General features: G+C 38.6%; 1 protein-coding gene across 1 annotated transcript in view; it reads left to right on the top strand.

The window, feature by feature from the left end:
• Nucleotides 1-4481: 4481 nt before the first annotated feature.
• LOC121508452 (general transcription factor 3C polypeptide 1-like) overlaps nt 4482-20802 on the top strand; it is a 28328-nt gene continuing 12007 nt past the window's right edge. The window contains exons 1-25 of the mRNA XM_041785317.1: nt 4482-4921; nt 6147-6356; nt 6766-6942; nt 7036-7179; nt 7703-7799; nt 7899-8022; nt 8518-8697; nt 11169-11284; nt 11623-11675; nt 11758-12095; nt 12509-12568; nt 13032-13171; nt 14606-14733; nt 14816-14969; nt 15131-15234; nt 15519-15601; nt 15732-16028; nt 16209-16354; nt 16495-16592; nt 16671-16767; nt 18601-18784; nt 18894-18990; nt 19074-19206; nt 19283-19370; nt 19643-19704. Coding sequence (XP_041641251.1) covers nt 4701-4921; nt 6147-6356; nt 6766-6942; nt 7036-7179; nt 7703-7799; nt 7899-8022; nt 8518-8697; nt 11169-11284; nt 11623-11675; nt 11758-12095; nt 12509-12568; nt 13032-13171; nt 14606-14733; nt 14816-14969; nt 15131-15234; nt 15519-15601; nt 15732-16028; nt 16209-16354; nt 16495-16592; nt 16671-16767; nt 18601-18784; nt 18894-18990; nt 19074-19206; nt 19283-19370; nt 19643-19704 — 3531 coding nt within the window. The 5' untranslated portion in view covers nt 4482-4700. The remainder of the gene's footprint in view (nt 4922-6146; nt 6357-6765; nt 6943-7035; nt 7180-7702; nt 7800-7898; nt 8023-8517; nt 8698-11168; nt 11285-11622; nt 11676-11757; nt 12096-12508; nt 12569-13031; nt 13172-14605; nt 14734-14815; nt 14970-15130; nt 15235-15518; nt 15602-15731; nt 16029-16208; nt 16355-16494; nt 16593-16670; nt 16768-18600; nt 18785-18893; nt 18991-19073; nt 19207-19282; nt 19371-19642; nt 19705-20802) is intronic.

A 20802-nucleotide genomic window follows, 5' to 3' on the forward strand; every position in this document is an offset into this window, starting at 1 on the left:
AATAAAGATGTTGAATAAAACAAATGCTTCGTTTGTGTCGTTCCCACATCATTCTCTGGATTACAACACTAGTAATTCAATTGTTACAGTACTTTCAAGGCCCCAAATGATGCTTCATCCTAACCTTTCAGGCACCCAATTGGGTCCTTTTAGCCACTTTTAATTGTCAGTATTTTTGCCTGTGTTAACACGCTATGGTTTCAAACTTAATCCCGAGCATTAACGCGTGAACAGCCCTAGTTTATTCATATGTTTAACAAAGAAGTTGATGTAATAGTTTAGAACCTGATGAAAGTGAGAATAAATATTATTTTTTATGATTCTGTGTTAAACCTGTGTTGCTCAAACAATGCAACAAAATCAATGTTGGAATTTTATTTACATATACATGGATCTAATAACTTCACCCCAAACATTACACTCTGCAATTAATGTTTGGAAAACGTTTCCTATTATGTGGTTTTCTCATTATAATAGGGGCTGCCATTATGAAAATAGCAGAAAAATATACATTAAAAAGTTCTGATTAGGGTTTAGGCTGATTTAAAGATTTAAGCTTTCAAAATGGAAATGTTTTTTATCTTTATGATTTTTTAGCACTTTTTCTGAAGGGACCCATTGCGTCCTAAGGGTCCTAAGTGAGTTTTTGATAAACCTCTACTGCTCAAAAATAATAATGTAACAAAATCAATTGTGTTGTAATTTATTTACATATACAAGGCTCTAATAACTTCACCCCAAACATTCCTCTCTACACTTAGTATTTGGAAAACGTTTCCTATTATGTGGTTTTCTATTTTTAATAATAGGGGCTGCCATTATTAAAATATTGCCAAAAAATGTAAAAACTTTTTTTTTAATAAATAAGAACTCTATAGCTCTGATTGGGGCTGAAGCTGATTAAAGATTTAAGCTTTGAATTTTTAAAACATATTAATATATATGATTTTTATATAGCATTGTTTTTCTGCAGAGACTCGTTTGGGTCCCAAAAGTCTGAAGTGTGCATTTTCCAGGAGGGACCCTGGAGGGTTAATTATGAAGATTATGGTGGACGATAAAGAAGATAATGCTAGGATGTTCTAGAAGTCAGTGATGAGCTTTTTTCCCTGTTTCTATGACCATAAATCAACCCCAGATTTGTGGACTGGGTGCAGGGATGAGGAGGGCCTCACTGGACTTAATTACTAAAGTGCAGGTGGGAGGTGATGGGGGTCTCTATAAGGCGGTGTTTGTCATCTCATCAGTGGCCTCTTTCTCCAGGATGTTGCAGTATGGAGAGGAAACACAAATGTAAACCTTTACTCCTTGAACTATTAAACAAAAAGATAGAAATTCAATATTCTTAAAAGTCTTTTAACAAACATTGATTAAATATATGATCAGGAGTAAAAATGCCCTTTTCTGTCTGTTGCTCAAAACATACAGGTGCTTCTCAAAAAACTTGAATATCATGAAAAAGTTTTTTTTGCTGTGATTTATTCCAAAAAAGTATCTTTTATATATATTCTACATTCATTTCATACAAAGTGAAATATTTAAAGACTTTTTTGCTTTAATGATAATGCACAAAAATTAAAAATCCACAATCCCAAAATATTAGAATATTGTGGAAAAGTCCAGTATATTGTCAGTTATTTCTCTAGCTCAGTTTCAGGTCACACAACCACAATCATGGGGAAGACTGCTGACTCGACTCTTGTCCAGAGGATAATCATTGACATCCTCCACAAGGTGGTAAACCACAGAAGGTCACTGCAGAAAGAGCAGGCTGTCTAAGAGGCTGTATCAAAGCATACTCATGTAAAGTTGACAAGAAGGGAAAAGTGTGGTAAGAAAAGGAGCACAAGCAACAAAGATGAGCTCAGCCTTCAGAGGATCGTCAAACAAGGCAGATTCAAGAACTGAGCTTCAAAAGGAGTTGACTTAGGCTGGAGTCAGTGGATCAAGAGCCACCACACCAGTCCAGTCCAGACCAGTCCAGGAAATTGGCTACAGGTGTTGTTCTTACTGTAAAGCCGATCCTGAACCACAGATGTCATCAGCATCTCCCCTTGGCTAAGTTTTCAGATAAAAGTCAAATTGTCATTTCATTTGTTAATCAAGGTCCCAGAGTCTGGAGGAAGATCAGAGAGGCACAGAATCCCAGGTCCTTGAAGTCCAGTGTTTCCGTTTCCAGAGTCAGTGATGGTTTGAGGTGCCATGTCATCTGCTGCTGTTGGTCCTCTGTGCTTTATCAAGTCCAGAGTCAACGCTGTCAGCCGTCTACCAGGAGAGTTTAAAGCACTTCATGTTTTCATCTGTTGAGAAGCTTTATGGAGATTCTGATTTCTTTCTTCCAGCAGGTCTTGGTACCTGCCCACAGTGAAGCCAAAACTACCAGAAAATGAGTTGCTGACTATTGTATGATGTAACTGTGTTTGATTGGCCATAGTGAAGCTGGGGAAATGTCAAGAGGAAGATGAGAGGCACCAGACTTAACAAAACAGATGAGTTGAAGGCTGCTATCAGAGAAACCTGGGCTGCACAACACCTCAGCAGTGCCACAGGGTGACTGGCTCCATGCCACTTTGCATAGATAATGTAATGTGTGCAAAAGAAGCTCTAACTAACTACTGAGTATATAAAGGAGCATAATTATTCAGGTCAACATTTCTGTATTATAAATCCATTTTTAACTGATGTTTCGGGATATTCTTAAATTTTTTGGTAGTGGAAACGATATTTGTAAGCTGTAATCATCAAGATTCATACAAAAGAAGTAATGAAATAAATCACTTTGTAATGATGAATCTGGAATAAATGTAATTCTCATTTCTTGAATTATTCACAGAAAAAAAGCAAACTTCATGATATTCTAATTATTTATATACATTTGTAAAGGGTTCCAAGTGCAAGCCATATGTAACCACTGGGTGGGAGTTGCATACAACACTCAAACCACAGGACTGATATCTGAGGAGAATGACCTGGACACTGATGAGATGACTTTGAGGGGCTAGGAAGGGATGCAGAGTAGACTTCTAAAGACCTAGGTCTGGATACAGATTAGATGTAATGGAGGTGGCTGGGGTGGAGGAGGGTGGCGGTGATTCGCTGAAACGACAAACTGAATGTGGAGGAGAGGAGAACAGATTTTAAAACATGACAGCAGCAGGATGATTGGATTGAGAGAGGTCGAACCAGCTGATTACCAGAGCAGGAAAACAGAGACACCTGAATGTGTATGAGGAATTAAAGGATTAATGGAAATGAAACAGCTTTCTGCTTAAACTATGCTAACAACAACAACAACAACAACAATAATAATAATCATAATAATAATAATAATAATTATAGCATACACACACAAATTAACAAAAATTATGACTCCTGGCCAGAACACTATACACAAATAAATTACTCTCTTAACAATTAAGTTCAGTGGGACCACCAACAACATTAATGTTAGCTTACAAAATAAAAACTCATCATTTTAGAGGAGGCTTACATTTTGAAAGAGGCAACAATGAACAACATGTCTATTTTTGTTGCTTTCAAGCAGAGCTTAACATTAACTTTTTTCTTTTTCAACAATCCCCAAGTAACTAGCCATTCTGAATTTTTATTTGCCACAATTCTTTTGTTGGAAATAATTCTATATATGATTAAAGTTGGCTTTTGCATTTTAAAATTTACTTGAACTAGATCTGCTGTCCTTTGAGATGTAACTGAACACTATACTTCCAACCTTAATATACTTTTTTCTCATCCAACTTGGAGAAAATACAAATTTACTAACAAAGTTTTTGTTCTAATATAAACTGCACACAAATCTAGCACTTATGATTTGTTCTGGGGGAAAAAAATATCCTTTTATGTGAGAAAAACAGCCTCAGTGCAATAAGCATCTACCATTATAAGTATTCACAAACACTCACTTACAGCTGAGCCCAGTAAGAATAAAACACAGGATGTGTCACCAATAAATATAGCCTGCCAAAGCAGCAAATGCAAGTCACTGCACTACCTGCCAAGGCTGAAATCCACCTGCGTTTGGCTGGTTGGCAGGCCACAGGTGTTAATGTTAGGCCCTGCTTCCAAGTCACAGTGATTATTTGTTTCAAAATTAACTGCTTAATTTTAGGATGGACCATGTCTTTGGTAACATAAACGAGCCTCTCTATGCAGCTGGACCCCTCTTTTGGAAAGTCCTGCTTAAACTCTAGTGATAGCAATAGGTAATCTGATGTCACAGTGGGCCAGAGTATCTGTGATGATGTTCATAATAAAAAAATAATAAAATTTTGAAATAAGTTACAAGACTGCAATCCAATTTTAGGTATGGTTACTGTAAGATGTGTTGATAACATTACAGGATGCAGACTGTATGATGCTCTTTAACTCTGTGCTTTGGCGCCCTCTTGTGGAAGTTTGCTGTCTAAAAAACTGATAAGTGGACGTTGAATCATGACGTAAGCACGTAAACAGACACACAAGAGTTGGAAAGCGTTGCTGGAGGAAGCGTTTTGTAAACAAGTCGAGTAATTTCTTGATTCATTCAAAGATTTATGGGACACTAAAGGGCTCCAGCACTCGATTTGTCCCAGTTCACCACCGGGGATTTTTTTTCTAACTGTAAAGAGCCGCTAAAGAGCTGCCGTTAGGCTAGGTTAGCATGTTAGCTAGCTGACAGCGTTAGCATCGGTTGGAGGCACGTTATGGATCCGTTGAGTATAGTGGCGGATGAAGTGGCTTTGGAGGGGCTGGACGGGATAACTCTTCCCACGTTGTGGATACGACTTGAGGACAGAAAGCCCAAGTTTCCTCTCAAACTCGACGACTGCACTAAGGAGCTTCTGTGGAGGTCTCTAATCAGCAACAGCGACCTGCAGTTTTATGAGCTCCCACAGGAGAGAGGGGATGTTGAACTGTTTGACAGGTGAGTTTATCAGGTTCTCTCCAGCCTTTTATATCATGTTTTAACAGAGGAAGTTGATGTGATTTTTAATAACAATTCCTAATAACGCTGCCTGTGTTTATTTACGTGTGATACATATTTTCCATTAAGGTATTTACACTTTATTTTAAGTAAAAAGAATGAATATCCCCTCCACCACTGTTGCAGCTGCAGTTTTTGCACCTCATTTATTATTCCATGTAATGTGGGAACATCAGATTGTACAGTTTGGAATGGGGGGCAGTTCCTGAAAAAGAATCCCATATTAGTGGCCTGAAATATTCCTTAACATACATTCTGTGTAATAATTTCTAAACTGTTTAGGATGTTCCTGTCCATAACAACCTCTGTAACGATGCAAGCACACACACACCTTGACAGTCTTCGCAATTATAAATGCCTTTTTTCTTTTTGCCAAAACTAGTAAGTGATGCTGATTTAGGTCTCTCTTGTTAAGCACAACAGCAAAAGCCCGAAAAACGGGTCTTTGCCCCTAGCATGAGATCCACTGTAAAATTTGAGCCAGGTAGTTTTAAAAAGCAGCATGAAATGTCTTTAAATGCCTTCTCAAGTTGGACTCCTTGTGCACTGATATGCTGTCATTGCAGAGTAAGCACACACACCTTACACAACCAGTTCAACCAGAACCAAGACAGACTTCTTTGTCAGTTTGCTGTTGAACTGTCTGTTCTCTGCATCTACTTTTTTAAGAAGAGGAGACATTTTTGGTTTAATGGTTTGGTCTAAAGATGTCCATAGGTGCTGAAAATTGGGTTGAGATGCTAAAGTGGGGCATGTAAGGAGATGTGAAAGAAGGATAGCTGCAACACTGTAAGGTGGCACAAACAGATTAGGAATAAATTTCACCCATTATTTTGTAGATATAATATTCTTACATTGTCTGTTTAGTAGAAAAAAACCTCAAGGGTCATCTTTAAGCAGTAGTAGTATAATAGAGGGCCTCTAAAAATGACCTCAGGGGGTCTGACTTGGCCCATGGGCTTCCAATTGAATAGCCTGGTACTAGTACTACAAGCTTTTGCTAAGCTTTTGATATGTAGAGACTTTACCACTTCACAGAGTTTAGATTCTAGTGAACAAGTGAATTGCAGCAGTGCACCTTCTGTTATAATCTCAAAGTTCCTTTTGTCTTGTTTTTTGGATGCGTTATCTAACATTCTGTGTTCGTGTCGTTGTTTGTTCCCAGATTTAAAGACATCGACCCAGAAACCGGTATCGAGACGACACACAAGTATTCTGACACCCGGAGAGACGTCTACCCAATCCATATTGTCCAAAACAACAAGAATGGGATTCAGGGCTCATGTGTCTTCTTTGAAAAGAGGAAAGATGTCACCAAGTTTGTCCGGTGCAAGTCCCTCACCCCGCTGATCACCTTGCAGGAGGCTTTGGAAAGGTTTGTGGAGTCTGTAATAGACAGAGCGTATGTTTTCACATCATACTCTAAGTAGACAAGTGCTGCTTATGTAGGCAGACAGCACTTAAATTACACACCCGATGTTTTAAAATGCTGAACACTTAGTGAAGAAATCCTTGATCCCATATTGCCCCCCCACAGGTCAGTTGTGATAATGATATCATGGCCACAATATTTGAATCCTTATCAACCCACAGCATTTGACCCCTACACAAACACATGTTGTGTAGCTGACTTTCAGGGTATTTGTGATATTTTTTGTGTCAGGAATTTATAATGTAATGTCTATTATTATGTCTTTTTTGTCCTCTATAAACCACTGTGAGTATAATCTAAGTTTGTTGCATGTACAACTTTTCTTCTTGGCTCCTCTGTCTAACCTCTTTAGATATGGCCGAAAGCTTGTCGTCGTGGCGTCTCAGTCACTGAGATTCAGGGCCCTGATTGGTAATGAGAGCGATCCTGATTTGAAACTCACCAATGAATCTTACTGTGTGTTGGAACGAGTCGGCAGAGCGAGATGGCAAGGAGAGCTGCAGAAGGATCTGCACGGATCCTCTTTCAAGTAGGAGAGAGAATCATTTCACACCAAATGGCTGCTGCTCTGTGTTCACTCTGCTGCTCTCCCTGACTGACAGCCTTGGTTTTGTCTCAACAGGATCGATGCTCGAAAATTGCACTACATGAGGAAGTCTTTGGTCAGACATGGACTAGTCAGCATGCAGTCTTACGTCACCAGAACCAAATCTGGGCAGCAGCTACACTCGATTCTCCTGTTGCTCAAACGCTTTCATGTAAACAGGTTTGTGAATGATTTATGTCCTCTGTTTCTCTTTTTTTATTGTCAACATTGCTGTGCAAATAAAGGACAAAGACATTTTTACTCTGCCCTGGCTGTTGATGTCTCTAAGTGGTTGCTCAAATTAGGCTTAGTTGCCCTGTGCTATGCTGAAGCCTAATTGTCTCTTTTGCCAGTCACTTTGCTTCAGGTCCAACTGGGCTAGATTTTGCGTGGCGCTAGATTTAATCTGACTGTATTTACAAAGGAAAAGGACAGATTTTGGCTCATGGGAAATCTCTTCTTTGGGTTGATTTTTTTTCTAGGAAAATTTTGATCCTATAGTTTCATCTTGTAGTAGTGAAATGAAAAAGGGAGGCGTCTTGTTGGACTCCCATAATCATCAGGAAAAGAAAAGTTGTGAGAATTTTTTGTTTTTTCAAAAGGTTCTAAACAGAGCAAACTTATCATAAAAAATACAGTCATATTGAAGTAATTGTGTCTCTTGCATCTGAGAAAATCCCTTGAATCCTTTGTGTTCTTTCAGGAGGAGTAAGTACGACATACTGATGGAGAACGTGTCCAACTTCCTCGAGCAGATGCCTGGACAGTTGGCAACTTTATTTACAGTCAGAGAGCAACTCGTGGGTATTTTTCTGAGTTTCTGTTAGTTTGAGAATTTTTCTTTGTTTGGGATACAATAATGACTACATGTTGTTGTTTATTTTCTCTTTTTTTTGCAGAATATAAATGAACGTACATACAAGCGTATTTTTCAGTATATGAAAGCTGCCAAGTTGATCGAGTTGTGCATGTGTCCTCTGGAGGAGTTAGACCCTGGGAAAGGGCCCTGCATAAATAAAAAAGGTAATATACCAACTACATTAGAAGAGGCTCTTGAAGGGTGACACAATATGGCTTAGAAATAAAATTAGAGCCATGTCTATCTTGGTTAATATCTGAAACATGTACAGGTAGAGTAAATGGAGAGAGAAAATTGGAAATTGGTGATTTTCTGTAGATGAATATAACGGTAAAAGGGCTTAAATGGTTATTTGATTTAAACAGTGGGCATTTTACTTCTCTTTAGGAGAGAAAGAAAAAGCCACTGGTGCACAAATTATCCAAATATCACTGGGTGTTTCCAGGCAGGGGAGCCTCTCAAGGTTTTCATGAGAAAATCCAGATTTCCAGGGTGTATATTTTCACAAATATGATTAATCAGTGACATAGATTTATCACCCAGGCCTATGTTAATGTTAGCATCTTAGCTAAAGCACATTAAACTTTATAATTTGAAGGTGATTATATTAATCATTTTATTTGCCTCATGCCTAACACTGAATTGTTTCTAATTTCCAGGGAAAAAAGTGCAAGTGCGCTGCATGAGGCTGATAAAACCATACTCAAAAAAGGGAGTTCCCGATGAAGACGATGATGAAGATGATGAGGAAGACAATGATTCTGGGGGTAGGAGAAGAGCTCTGTGTGCAGAGGGGCGTATTATGGAGATGGATGTCCTCACACAGGCCTATCAGATGGGTATGAACTCTTTTCTCAGATTTCAGGGAGGCTGTGTTCAGGGGAATAAAAATGCTGAGCTGATATGGTTTAATATTTTATATTTGTTGAGTATCTTAAAGGTGTTTGGACACTTAAAATCATCCATTTCTTTGAATAAGCCCTTTAAGACATGTCATTGCCAGATTAATGCTATTTCTGTTTAAGTGTTAGTTTCAAGTCTAAAAATGCTGCAAACTCACTTAGAATTCACAGTAAAATTTCCTTTAAGAATTTGCAGAAAACATAAAGCAGTCTTACAGCTACAAGCTACAGGGGAACAAGGTTTTATCATTAGATTCCTCGACTGGGAAAGTAGGGCTGATACTGGTATTTTTTCAAATACTTAGTTTGGTCCAGCATTTTAAGAAAATGCTTAACTCGCCTAACCTTGCAAAGCAGATGGATACGCCCGTTTCCTTGTTTTTCACTGGCGAATCCATCTTGCAAAGCTCCCATCTGAACCGTTTGGGCCCGGTTAGAAAGTGACAGGACCAATCAGCGATGAGGGGCAGTACTTTCAGGCGCTGCAGAGTTGTGACGTAAACAAGCAGCAGCAAGAGCTGGTGCAGTTATGGAGGAAGACATTAGCGTGGATGCTGCTACAGCGCCAGTTTTATCAGAACTTGACAACATTTCTTTCTTAAAAGAAGAACAAAGAACAGCAGCGAGTTGATTTCTTTTCAAAAATGAAAAAAGTCATGTACTTAGATGTCTATAGTCGCCATGTTTCATGTTATTCCTCAGTAGCTGCGCACGCACAGCTTGATAGCGGCTACGTCACGTGTTTTGTTGCTCTGTTTGGCCCGTAGAGATGTGACAGACAGAACGTTCACCCAATCATGTTCTTAGTTTTTTTCAAAGCCCCTGCCTTTTCTCAAACGTTTCCTATTGAGGCTTTCCCAGATGGATGTGTGAAACAAATCCATCTGGCGTGTCAGGTTATAACTCGCCAATATTTTCTGAAAAATTTTCTTAAAGTTGTTCTAAAAAGTTCCCAAGAGAAACTTACATCAGTTCATGAAGTGTTCTTATTCTGCTGAATCATTTGCACACCTGTTGTTAAATTGATGAATGCTGTGTCCTTGTAAGCAGGATGCTCATGCACATTTTTTCTATTAAGCATAGAGAAACACCCCTTTTTGCCCATATAAGGGCATGAGACTGCAGAGCAGTGTGCATACACAGAAAGTACCCAGGAGTGATCTGGGAAAGCTTCAATAGGAAACATTTGAGAAAAGGCAGAGGCTTTGAAAAAAACTTGGAGTATGATTGGATGAACGTTCTGTCACATCTCTACGGGCCAATCAGAGCAACAAAACACGTGACGTAGCCGCTATTACTGAGGAATAACGCGAAACATGGTGATTGTAGACATGTAAGTACTCGACTTTTGTCGTTTTGGAACGACAGTGAAAAACAAGGAAACAGGCGTATCCGTCTGCTTTGCAAGGTTAACTCAGGACTTGAAGTATAAGAAATACTTAAAAAGTGGATGTGATGTTGAATAAATGAAACAGAAAAGCTCATTTAGCTTTATATTTTAGTGGCCCTGGTGGATATTAAATATAGTAGCAGATAGAGACTTGATCATATCATAGGTTCAGACAGTGCTGTCATCAGAAATGGCAAATAGTACGCTGTAACAAGAAAGGGATGCATCCCAGATAGATTTTTTAAAAATTTAAAGGCCAAAATTAATATGACTTTATAGAAACTTAAACTTATTCTAAAACCTGACTCTGTAAAATGATGGTACATACATCACATGAAAATATTCAGATACCCATGTGTGAAGGTAATTTCTTTAGTTTATCTGAAAGTTTTGCCCCCAAAGTGTCTGTTTAGGAAAAAGCTGGCCCCTGTACAAATGTCATTGATGATTCATGATCAAAGATATAAAATGTATCTAGTATGATATGTTACTGTGCCTTTCTTAATTTAGCAGATTTAAGTGCTGATAAGTACAAAAGTAATAATTTTACTGTGCCATATCAGCGCTCAAATTTCTCTGTGTGTTGTTAGATTTGTTCCTAGCTAAGAGTAAATCATGGATAAGAAAACTTTGGTGAATTACAGATTTAAGAAAAAAAGGAACTCCTGCCTCATCTGTGCAGTTGTCCTGGTTCTAAATCCAGCCTGTGGCTGCTTTCCCTCATGTCATTTCCCACTCTCTCATCCCTGTTTCTATCCTTCTCTGTGAAAAACAGCAGAAAAACCCCAAAATAAATCTTTAAAAAACGACATGTGGGCATGACAGAAAACATTCTTCTCATCATGGTTGGTAAATGAGATTCATATTAAACTAAATTTTTGAGAGGATATTGATGAATGCGGCTCATCATTTCTATTAAGATGCAATACTGAAGAGGAACAAGAGAGAGAAAAAAAATGGAAATCAGCACACCTTTAAATTGCTTTATATTCATTAATCTTTCATTTATGTCCTCTAGTGCTATCCTCAGGAACAAATGGAATAGCAAAGACTGCTATTGGCCAGAAGATGAACATTGGGAAGCTAGAATCCCGAATGGTCTGCCGAAATCTGGAGAGGGCCGGTATGGTTAAGGTAAGATCAGAGTGGTTTTCCCGTTTTTTGGGATTTTTTCCTGCCTTATTGTTAATGAATCTCATCTCCTGCATGAAGTGGCCTTTAGTGCTGATAAACATCCATTAGCTTGCTAAAATGACAGATTGAATGAACATCAGTCTTTTAGCATCGACTCAGTGGTTGTCCACTGATCAACTAAATAGTCTATGCTGATTTTTGGGGGCGTTCAGTGGGCAGCATTATTTTGATTTATTGTGAAATATAGGCTGATTATTTTTAGTTATTGTTTCACATTATCCCGGTATTTTTATCTTTCTGATCATGTATTTTGTGTTAATGTCGTCTTCACCCTGCAGGGATTCATGGTGGACGAGGGTCGGCAGAGGACGACAAAATACATCAGCCATAAGTGCGTTTCCATAAACCTCTTCATAATCATCTCCTTATAAAATTCTCTTGCTTAATGGTTTTCTGTACATTTGCCCTGACAGATCCGTGGAAGTGAGTAATCAACTCCAACTTTTTGCCAAAGAGCAGGAACGGTGCAAAATGCTCACCTCGTCTGGGCCTCAGAAAACCGATGGTGCAGTCGCCACCCCTAAAACACCAACGCCAAGAGCAAGAGAAAATAAAAGTTCAGCAAGAAAAAGGAGCCAGAAAACAGACAAAAGAGGAAACAAAGATGCAAAAGAGTTGGAGCAAATATGTGCTGCTGGAGAAATGGAGCCAGCAGATGAAGGGTTGGATGGAGAGAAAGGAAATACCACAGGGAGGAAAAATGATCAGGCACAATCTGAGATCCCTGTTATGGAGTCAACAAAAGCTGAAGGTGAGTGCATATCAAAGCTTTGCACATTTTACATCACACATCAAGCTACATTCACAGGATGTGTCCTCACTCACCAGTCTCTCAAACCAAAACAAACTGCACCGTCTTGTCTCCTTCCCAACTCTGGACGCATAAAAAAAAAAAAAAAAAAAAAAAAGATTAGAACCTTTTCGGGCCTTTGAATGAAATCTAATTATACTTAGGTCCCATCAGTGTGAACACAGAGCTGTTAACAACAAACTCAGACAGAATTTGACTTTTTTTAAAATGCCATTACATTCAAAAAATAAAATAACATTTCACCACTTATATCTCTTGAAATTTAGATTTGACTTTGTCATTTTTATTGTTTCGGGAATTTATAGATCCAAATATTGTTTGCTCTCTCTTATTTCTTTTACTTCATCTTCCAGATGCAACACTAAACTCCATCAAGCCCGCAGCAGCAGACTCAGAATCCACCTCCAGAGAAGGTAATTCAATGAACCTGAAACTATCTTTAAAGTAAGAGTTGGTATCATTACCAAAAGCTGTAAAAATTTTTTGCCTTACTGAGGCAGTGGAAGATGTTTGTAAATATGAAATAGTCTGACAATAAGTTTAGTATATACAACTCTTTAAAGATCAGTTATACTCTCTGCATACAATCATCCCTGCTACATATGTTTGCATATAACATCGTTGATTATATCATTGATGTTTTTTAATGTAACAGATTTAAACCTGCATCTGTAACATGAAAATTCACAATCTACTTAAAAATAATCACCTTTTTTTACCTTATTGAATTAAGGTTTTTTATTGAACAAGATATTTTGATGCCTGTGTTCTGCACTGTGTTCTGTAATTGACTAATGGATCATTAGATATTTACAGAGTAAAATACTAATTATTATCCTGGATTCTGTTTATTTATGTTTATTCCATTTTCAACAGAAACCAGACAAGCTGAAGAAGAGGAAGGGGAATCTAAATCACAACCCACCAGTCCTTTGCCCCAGAATGAGGAGTCAAATTCAGCCTGTAAATCAGGAGAAAACAATATTGAGGTTGTAAAAGATGCTTATCAACTGGAGGTGAGTCTCTTAGACTGTTAATGGAGATATTTTTGTTGCAAAACAATTTACAGAGGTGCAAGTACAGTTCATTCAGAAAGTATTCAGACTCCATACATTTTTTCATTGTGTTATGTTGCAGCCTGATGTTGGCTTTATGGCAGAGTGGATGGAAGATCTTTTGAATGCATGACTTTCACAAAACAAAAAGGAATCACTTGGTATCCTGTCAAACTTAGTGCAGTGAATCCGTTGCTTGTAGTTCAAATGAATGGGAGCTTACGTGTAATAAACTCCTGAGAGAGGAGCTTTTTTGGAATCCTTTTTTTTTTTAAGGTTTATTTTGGGCATTTTGTGCCTTTATTTGATAGAGGAGAGGATAGTGGATAGAGTCGGAAACAGGGAGGAGAGCGGGGAGAGACATGTGGTGGAGGGCCTCAGGCCGGATTCGAACCCGGTCCGCCCGCGTACATGGGTCGCGTGCCTTATCCATTCTGCCACCTGCCCCCCCGGAATCCATTTTTTGCCTTGTTTCTTCCATTTATTTGGTATTAGTAAAACCTGAGAAGTTTTTAAGGTATCCTATAAAAACTATCCCAAAATATTTTCAAATATTCCCCAAATGTTTGAGTTTAACTTTATCATACACCCTAAATACCTCTATAGATTACTCATAAATTCCATGTAAATTCTTGAAAATGTTCAAGGAAATTCCACAAAATTCCAAAGCAAATTCCGCCTAGAATTTCATATCAAATTCACTAAAAATTACCCAAAAGTCCATTCAAATTATGATAAATTTCAAGCAAATTCCTTAAATTCCCCATGAAAATTCCTGAAAATTTCAAAGGACACTCCACATTCAAATTCAAATCAAATTTCCCAAATTTCTAAAGTAAATTCTCCCAATTTTTCATGAAAATACCTAAAAATTTTGATGCATGTTCCCCCCAAATAATTCCAAACAAATTCTCATAAATTAGAAATACAGTTCCCAAATTTTCCAAATGCCCATGAAAATGAGAACAAATTTCAAAGTGAATTTCCTCCCAAAACTATCCTTCAACATTTCCTCAAAAATGCCTGAAAATTTAAAAACAAATTCCCCCAAATAACCAAACAATACGTCAAAATTTTCCCAACATTTCAAGCAAACTGCCTAATCTTTAATGTACATTCTGGACATTTGTCTTAAAAATTCTCACAGCAAAAATTATTGCTATTGCAGGAAAGTCAAAAAGATGTAATGTCCTTAAATGTGCATGCAGCATCTCGGCAGGATAATGTGGATCTGTTTGCCTGTTTGTGTGTTTTTTGTAAAGATCTATGTTTGCATGTTTGGATCTGTTTACATCACTGTGATTTATTTACAACAATTATTGCTCCATATATGGGAGCATTTCTTTGATTTTTGCGGTGCAGCACTGAAACTAAAGTTTAATCAACCTCCCTCAGGCCCCCAGCTGCATCACCTGGTCCAAAAGAGCTCTGGACAGGTCTCATGAGACGTACCGCATGCTCAGGAGAAAGAACCTGATCGTTGAAGCAATCCGCAACTTCAAAGTCATTGAGGGAACTTTTCCGTAAGTATTTCTTCAAATGTTAGGGTTGAATTCAAAGTAAAAAAGAAGGAACGTGAATAAGCAGATGTTGTTTTTTTTCCAGACTACAGAAAATGATCAATGAGAACGAGAAGCTGGACGGGAACAACTGTAAGTGTTGCAAGAAGACTATTTTGCGTCTCATCCACAGTCTGTCCAGAGAGGGTTTACTTAAGATTTACAAGACAACTGTGATACAGGACGGGATCACCAAGAACGTAAATGCACACAGCACTCCTTCATGCTTATAGCTCTTAACCTGCATAAATGCAGCCGTGAATTATACAACAAACGTGCAGACTAGAAAGAGATGAGCTTTAACAATAGCGGTTATTGTGATCAGCTTAAGCTTGTCTATCTGATGTCTTTCCACTTACAGATTCAGATGTTTGTACATCCGTCTGTTACGCCCAACGATGACGTAGTGAATCGAATCATTGATCAGGTCCGCTTCAGAATCTCCAGCTCTTACCAAGCCAGTCGGTGAGCACAAACTAAATCCTTTAAAAACCTATGCCAGAAAGATAATACACTCTTTATTAGTGGGAAGTTTTTGCTTGCTGTAAGAGCCTGAACCATTGGCACATTTTCAAGACCGATGGAATTCAGATAGGGAAAAGCTTTAAGCCTTGTTACAGTTTGACATGTCCCACCTGGGCTGATGGTATTGATGAAATAGTTTGTCCTTTGGATTGGAGAACAACCCTGGTGTTCCCTCTCATTTGTACTTTGTCAGTTTCTTGATGGTCTTCCTCTCTGTCCCTCAGTTTGCAGGAAGCTGAAGAGAAAGCCAGACAACAACAAAAAGACAAAAAGAGACAGAGCGATGACGACTTCAAGCCTGAAACAGGTTCTGTTCACTTCATGTTTTGAGAGCAGCAAAATGAGAGGAGTTACTAAACTAGCCTTTTTTGTTTATTTACTGTTGTATATTGTTATTTACTGTTTTGCTCCTTCCCTCTCTGTTTTTCTATGTATAGTTCGTGGATTGGGCAAAAGTCTCGGCTTCCAGCCTAAGATGCATCGCCTGCGCGTCATTCATAACTTCCTCTGGTACCTGATATACGGTCACCCGCTCAGACAGGACGCCTCTGGTTCTAACTCAGTCAGTCAAACTCCAGAAAACACAGAGGTGCAGCCCTCTGAAAGCACTGCCTCCGGCTCTTCAGATTCACAGACTGCAGATTCTTCTTCGTCCAAGTTAGATGTCGCATCAGGGGATGAGGATGAAGAGCAGGAAATATCAGAACCAGGCTCCTCTCAGTCTAAGATAACAGGTGAGAGAGCTTCCTGTGTGAGCACTCAGCAGTGACAGATCTGAGCTGGTTTTGAATAAACTTGTTTATTTTCTATGACATGCTGTGTTTAAAAAACACAGCTGTGTGTTAAGTCTTGGTGATGCATTCAGGAGAGGTTTTTCCCACTAATTTTTATCTTTACTGTATTGTCTCTGGTAGTGTATGCTGAAGAAGAGTCATGGAAGAGGTTTATGCCTCCGGTCCGTGTGCGTAAGGACTACAGCTCTGGTTGGGCGATGGTGGGTGACCTGCTCCTCTGCCTGCCTCTCTCTGTCTTCATTCAGGTCATACAGATCAATTATAAGGTATTGACATATGTTTTGCACTCCATCCCCCTTAATCAGAGCTCAAACAACAGCATTTATGAGCTTTTTTTATCAAACAGATCAGAAAGAAAATAATTTCCGTGAATCATGATGGCACATTTGGGTACTCGTTTCAACAGGTGGAAGGACTGGAGGAATATCTCAACGACCCCTTGAAGCAGCACCACCTGGTCCGGATGCTTCCTGCTACAATCAAAAGACAGCTGCTCTATAAACGGTGACTTTCCTTTTCTCTCTCCTTCTCTACACCTGATCCACTAGACCTATTTCTAAAAGATCTTCATTTCTGTACCAGGAAATACATCTTCTTATTCTTCGAGAGCCTGCAGAGGCTGGTGTACATGGGTCTCCTGCATTTTGGTCCTATAGAGAAGTTCAAGGACAAAGACCAGGTATGCAGTCCACTACAACAAAAGTCACAACAATATAACTTTCACTGCCCTGAACATAGACTCCAGTGTTAAATTTAGTCATTGTGATGGTTGATTACCTTTTTCCATGATGAAGACAAGACTAAGCTAGCTCTCTTTCTAAAACCACAGCTGTAATTGTTAAAACTCTTCTGAAAAGTAAGTTTAGTTTTCATTAAGAAGAATGAAATGAGACTCAAATACTAGTCCTGGACTGTTGGACTTTTAAAATGCATATTTCTCTACTGTGCATATAATTGGTAAAAAAAAAAAAACACGAGTAGAAAGCTTTTAAGGTATATCAGTATTTTCTTCAGTGTCTTGGACTTAAAGTGCTGCAGACATTCAGCTGCCATCACAGTAATCATGATAATATTTTAGAACAATAAGCACAACAATCCTTCTAAATACAAAGATCCACAAGTACATGGATTAGCACATACCAATGAGAACCAACATCCCAAATATATATCACAAACCCTTATTGAACAAGACAGGATAGAAATATGTTTACAAGTCATCAAGGTGGGATAACCTGGAGGATGATGGGAACCAGGAGGCTTTAGCAACTCTGTTTTTTTTTCCTTTATTCGTTGACATATTTTATATAAACTTTTGGGGCTGTTTGAGGATTATTGGCCGTAAGCAGAAGTTATTTTAAGCCTTTTTAGAGACAATCAGACACAAGAGATAGCACTGCAACAAACACTACATAAAATGTGTTTGACAGATTAGTCAAATGAAGTAAAAATGTCACAATATTTTATTTGTTTAGACCCATGGTTTTTAACTGGTGGGTCGCATAGCTGCTTTTAGTGGGTTGGGAATTAGTGCCTAGGGAAGACAGTGTCAAAATGTCTAGTATGTACAAAAGACATGTCCATTTTTTTTTAATTTTACCTTGTTTTGCTGGAAATGGAAAAAAATACAGTTTTCTTAAGATTTTGACTTATTTATCCTGTTGTCTTGATTGGAAATATTTTCAAGAAAGCTGGCTTCCCCATGATGATGTCTTATTTTTTCAAGATCTTTATAAAAACAACAAAAATTTATATTATCATAGTAAAAAAGAGTTTACTGACATGTTGGCATGCATTTCCTGCTAAAGTTTTGTTTGGTTTATTTTCACGTGCTTTATCTAGGGTCCAAACTGCAACTTTTTTCATGAATTTAGAGGTTGACCATGTTTGGAAATTTGAGTCACAATTTCATATGAAGCAGGTGTTGGTGGGTCCTAAGGCTAGACCAGTCAAGAACCACTGGACATGACTTAGGCTTCACATAAAAACTGATTGGTTGGTTGATTGAATGTTAAGTGTAGTGTTTTGCCCTGTGTATAAATTGTGCTTTATAACTCGACATGTCTTAACTTAATCTTTGTGTGTTTGTGGAACAAAACTTCCTTGTAAAGTGTGTGAACATAAAGACATGAACTGTTCCATCAAAAATGTAGACCGGGCTGTAAACATACTGATTTTCCTTGCTGGTCATATGGTCATTTGAACATGTGTATTTGATCTCTGGTGCTTCTGCATACTCAAATGGGTGCTCAAGGGGTTGCAGGTTTTTGTACTTCAGTATTGGCTTCATTTTTCAACTACAGTGTTTGCCTCTCTGGAGCAGCTTGTGATGCAAAATCTAAGGCATTTAATATGACTTTTTTTTTTCACACTGCAATGGATTTTTCTCCATGCTGTTTATAAACCCACCATTACCAAGAATATTTATTCTCGTGAATCAAGAATCAAACGTCAAGAAAATTCTTCATAGTCTGTCTTTTATCCTTTCTTTTTTTTTTTTTTTTTTTTAATCCAGGTGTTTTTATACCTAAAGCGCCATGCCACCATTGTTGACACGACCAGCGCTGAGCCTCACTACTGGCTGGTCACAGAGTCCCCTGACAAACCTTTTGAGAGGCGGCAGTACACGTTCAACACCGCTGAAGATGTGGAAAACTACTGGTTTGACCTGATGTGTGTCTGTCTCAACACACCTCTGGGTAAATGAACACATCACCTAATATCAGAATAACTCACAGGGTTTATAAAAACATAGAAAATGCATTTTATGTAGAATTCCTAACGTGAATTTTTTTGTTTATATTGTAGGGGTCATCCGTAATAAAAGAAATGTCACCAACGAGGAAACACCTCCCTCCTTTGTGCACGATCGCTATGTGTTTGTAGGACTGTCATATTTGCTGAAGTAAGCAAGAGAAGTTTATTTCTGTTTGATGCTTACTTTAAAACGCCAGTATTTAAAATACATTTTCCTGTGCATGACCACAGAGGCAGTCGTGAAGTGTGTGACGACGGGTCGATACCAGGTGACGCTAAAGGAGCAGGAGGGCTGCACTCTGAATTCTTCAGTCATCTCAAACGCAATTGGCTGTGGACCAATCACCTACTCGCTGTCAGAACGGTACGTATTATAAAACACAAGTAGAACAGAGGCATTGTTGAGCTTTTGGAGTTAAACTGTTGTTTATTACTTTTAGACACCAAGTGGTTTAGAAGCCAAAGAGACCAAAATCAGACTGAACAGCCTGCTGAGTAGAAGTGCTCTCCGGATCGCGCTAAAAGCTGGTGAGTTGCTGCTCAGAACATGAAGAATTTCTGTGCTTGGGCTCCATGTGTGTTGTGTCTCAACTTTTAGAGTGTATAAAAATAACCCTGAAATGGCATGTGAAAATAAAATAAGAGTCGTTTTAATACTAAGAGTGGGAACTGCAGGGTTACCCAGAATACCAATAAATGATAATAAACATAATACATGGCCCAGGTGACTGTTACTGTATATAACGTCTGAAACATGATTTCACTCACTGTTCATCTACCCATCGATAATTTGGCAACAGGAGGAAGTTCTACACCTCGATATCTGACCAACAAGAAGATACTGACAGTGGAAAATGTGGAGGTAAGAGCTCAAACAATGTGGTTTTCTTCTTAGATTGTCTTCTTTAGGCTTCCCAGGCTAGTCCTGTCCAGGCTACACACAGTGTGTCAATTTGTACTCTTGTTTCAAGACATGACATTTATTCTCCCATGACCGCCTTCAATATGAATGTCACAGAGAAATAAAATAGGGAAGAAAGGAGGTTGTAGCAGAGCTGTTAGCCCCAAATTCCACATACTCCGCCGTCTGTGCTGCATTCCCAGTGCACAGTGCTTTTCTCCTACTGATGGCAAGTGACTTTGCCCACTGGAGGCATTTCTGGAGCGCTATTTATTTATTTTTTATTTTATTTTATTTTATTTTTTATTTTTGTTGCTTCTGCCATCAGTGAGTACATTCAGAAGTTAAATGGTTGGGGTTTACTACAATGATGTGTGGTTTCTTGAAAATTCTGTGCAATTTCTTTTCAAAAGTTAACTTCTTCATCAGTGGCACAGTAGTGCTTGGTTGCCTGTTGCTTGTGCCACAGGATGAGGTGTAATGTTGATGTGGTGATCATTTACGATCATTTACAATGATCGTAAATGATCATTGTGCATTGTGAAGTTGACCAAATGCTTTGCAAATTTTTCTGACTGGATCTACCCGCTCTATGTGGATTGATCTGTTTTGGCAAAAGAGACCTGGTGCGTATCTCAAAAGGAGTGGAATGGCACTTCTGGGATATGCTGGAGACGGACCGGAGCCTTTGCAGTAGAGCTGCAAAGGCTGATCTGGAAGGGAATAATTTACTGCACAGTGCACTTCACAAGTGGATCGTTGCACAGCCAGAGTATGTGGAAATTGAAGGTTAAAGAGGCAGGACAGAATCAACAGAGCAAAGGGGGGGAAAGCACTGTGATGTGTGCATGTTTGATTATGTCAGTGTAACGTACTGATGCAAGGCTTAATCTGAAAGACAACTGGACTTCTGGACTAGATTGGACTGCAATGAACCTTCACAGACAGGGCTCCATGAATTAACAGACAGGGGTACTAAATATTACCCCAGAATCAATATTAATGCCTTAAGACAGGATGATTGTATAGCTTTATTATGGTGCTGTTGCTTATGCTTTT

Source organism: Cheilinus undulatus, linkage group 4, assembly GCF_018320785.1.
Source record: "Cheilinus undulatus linkage group 4, ASM1832078v1, whole genome shotgun sequence".
Lineage (NCBI taxonomy): Eukaryota > Metazoa > Chordata > Actinopteri > Labriformes > Labridae > Cheilinus > Cheilinus undulatus.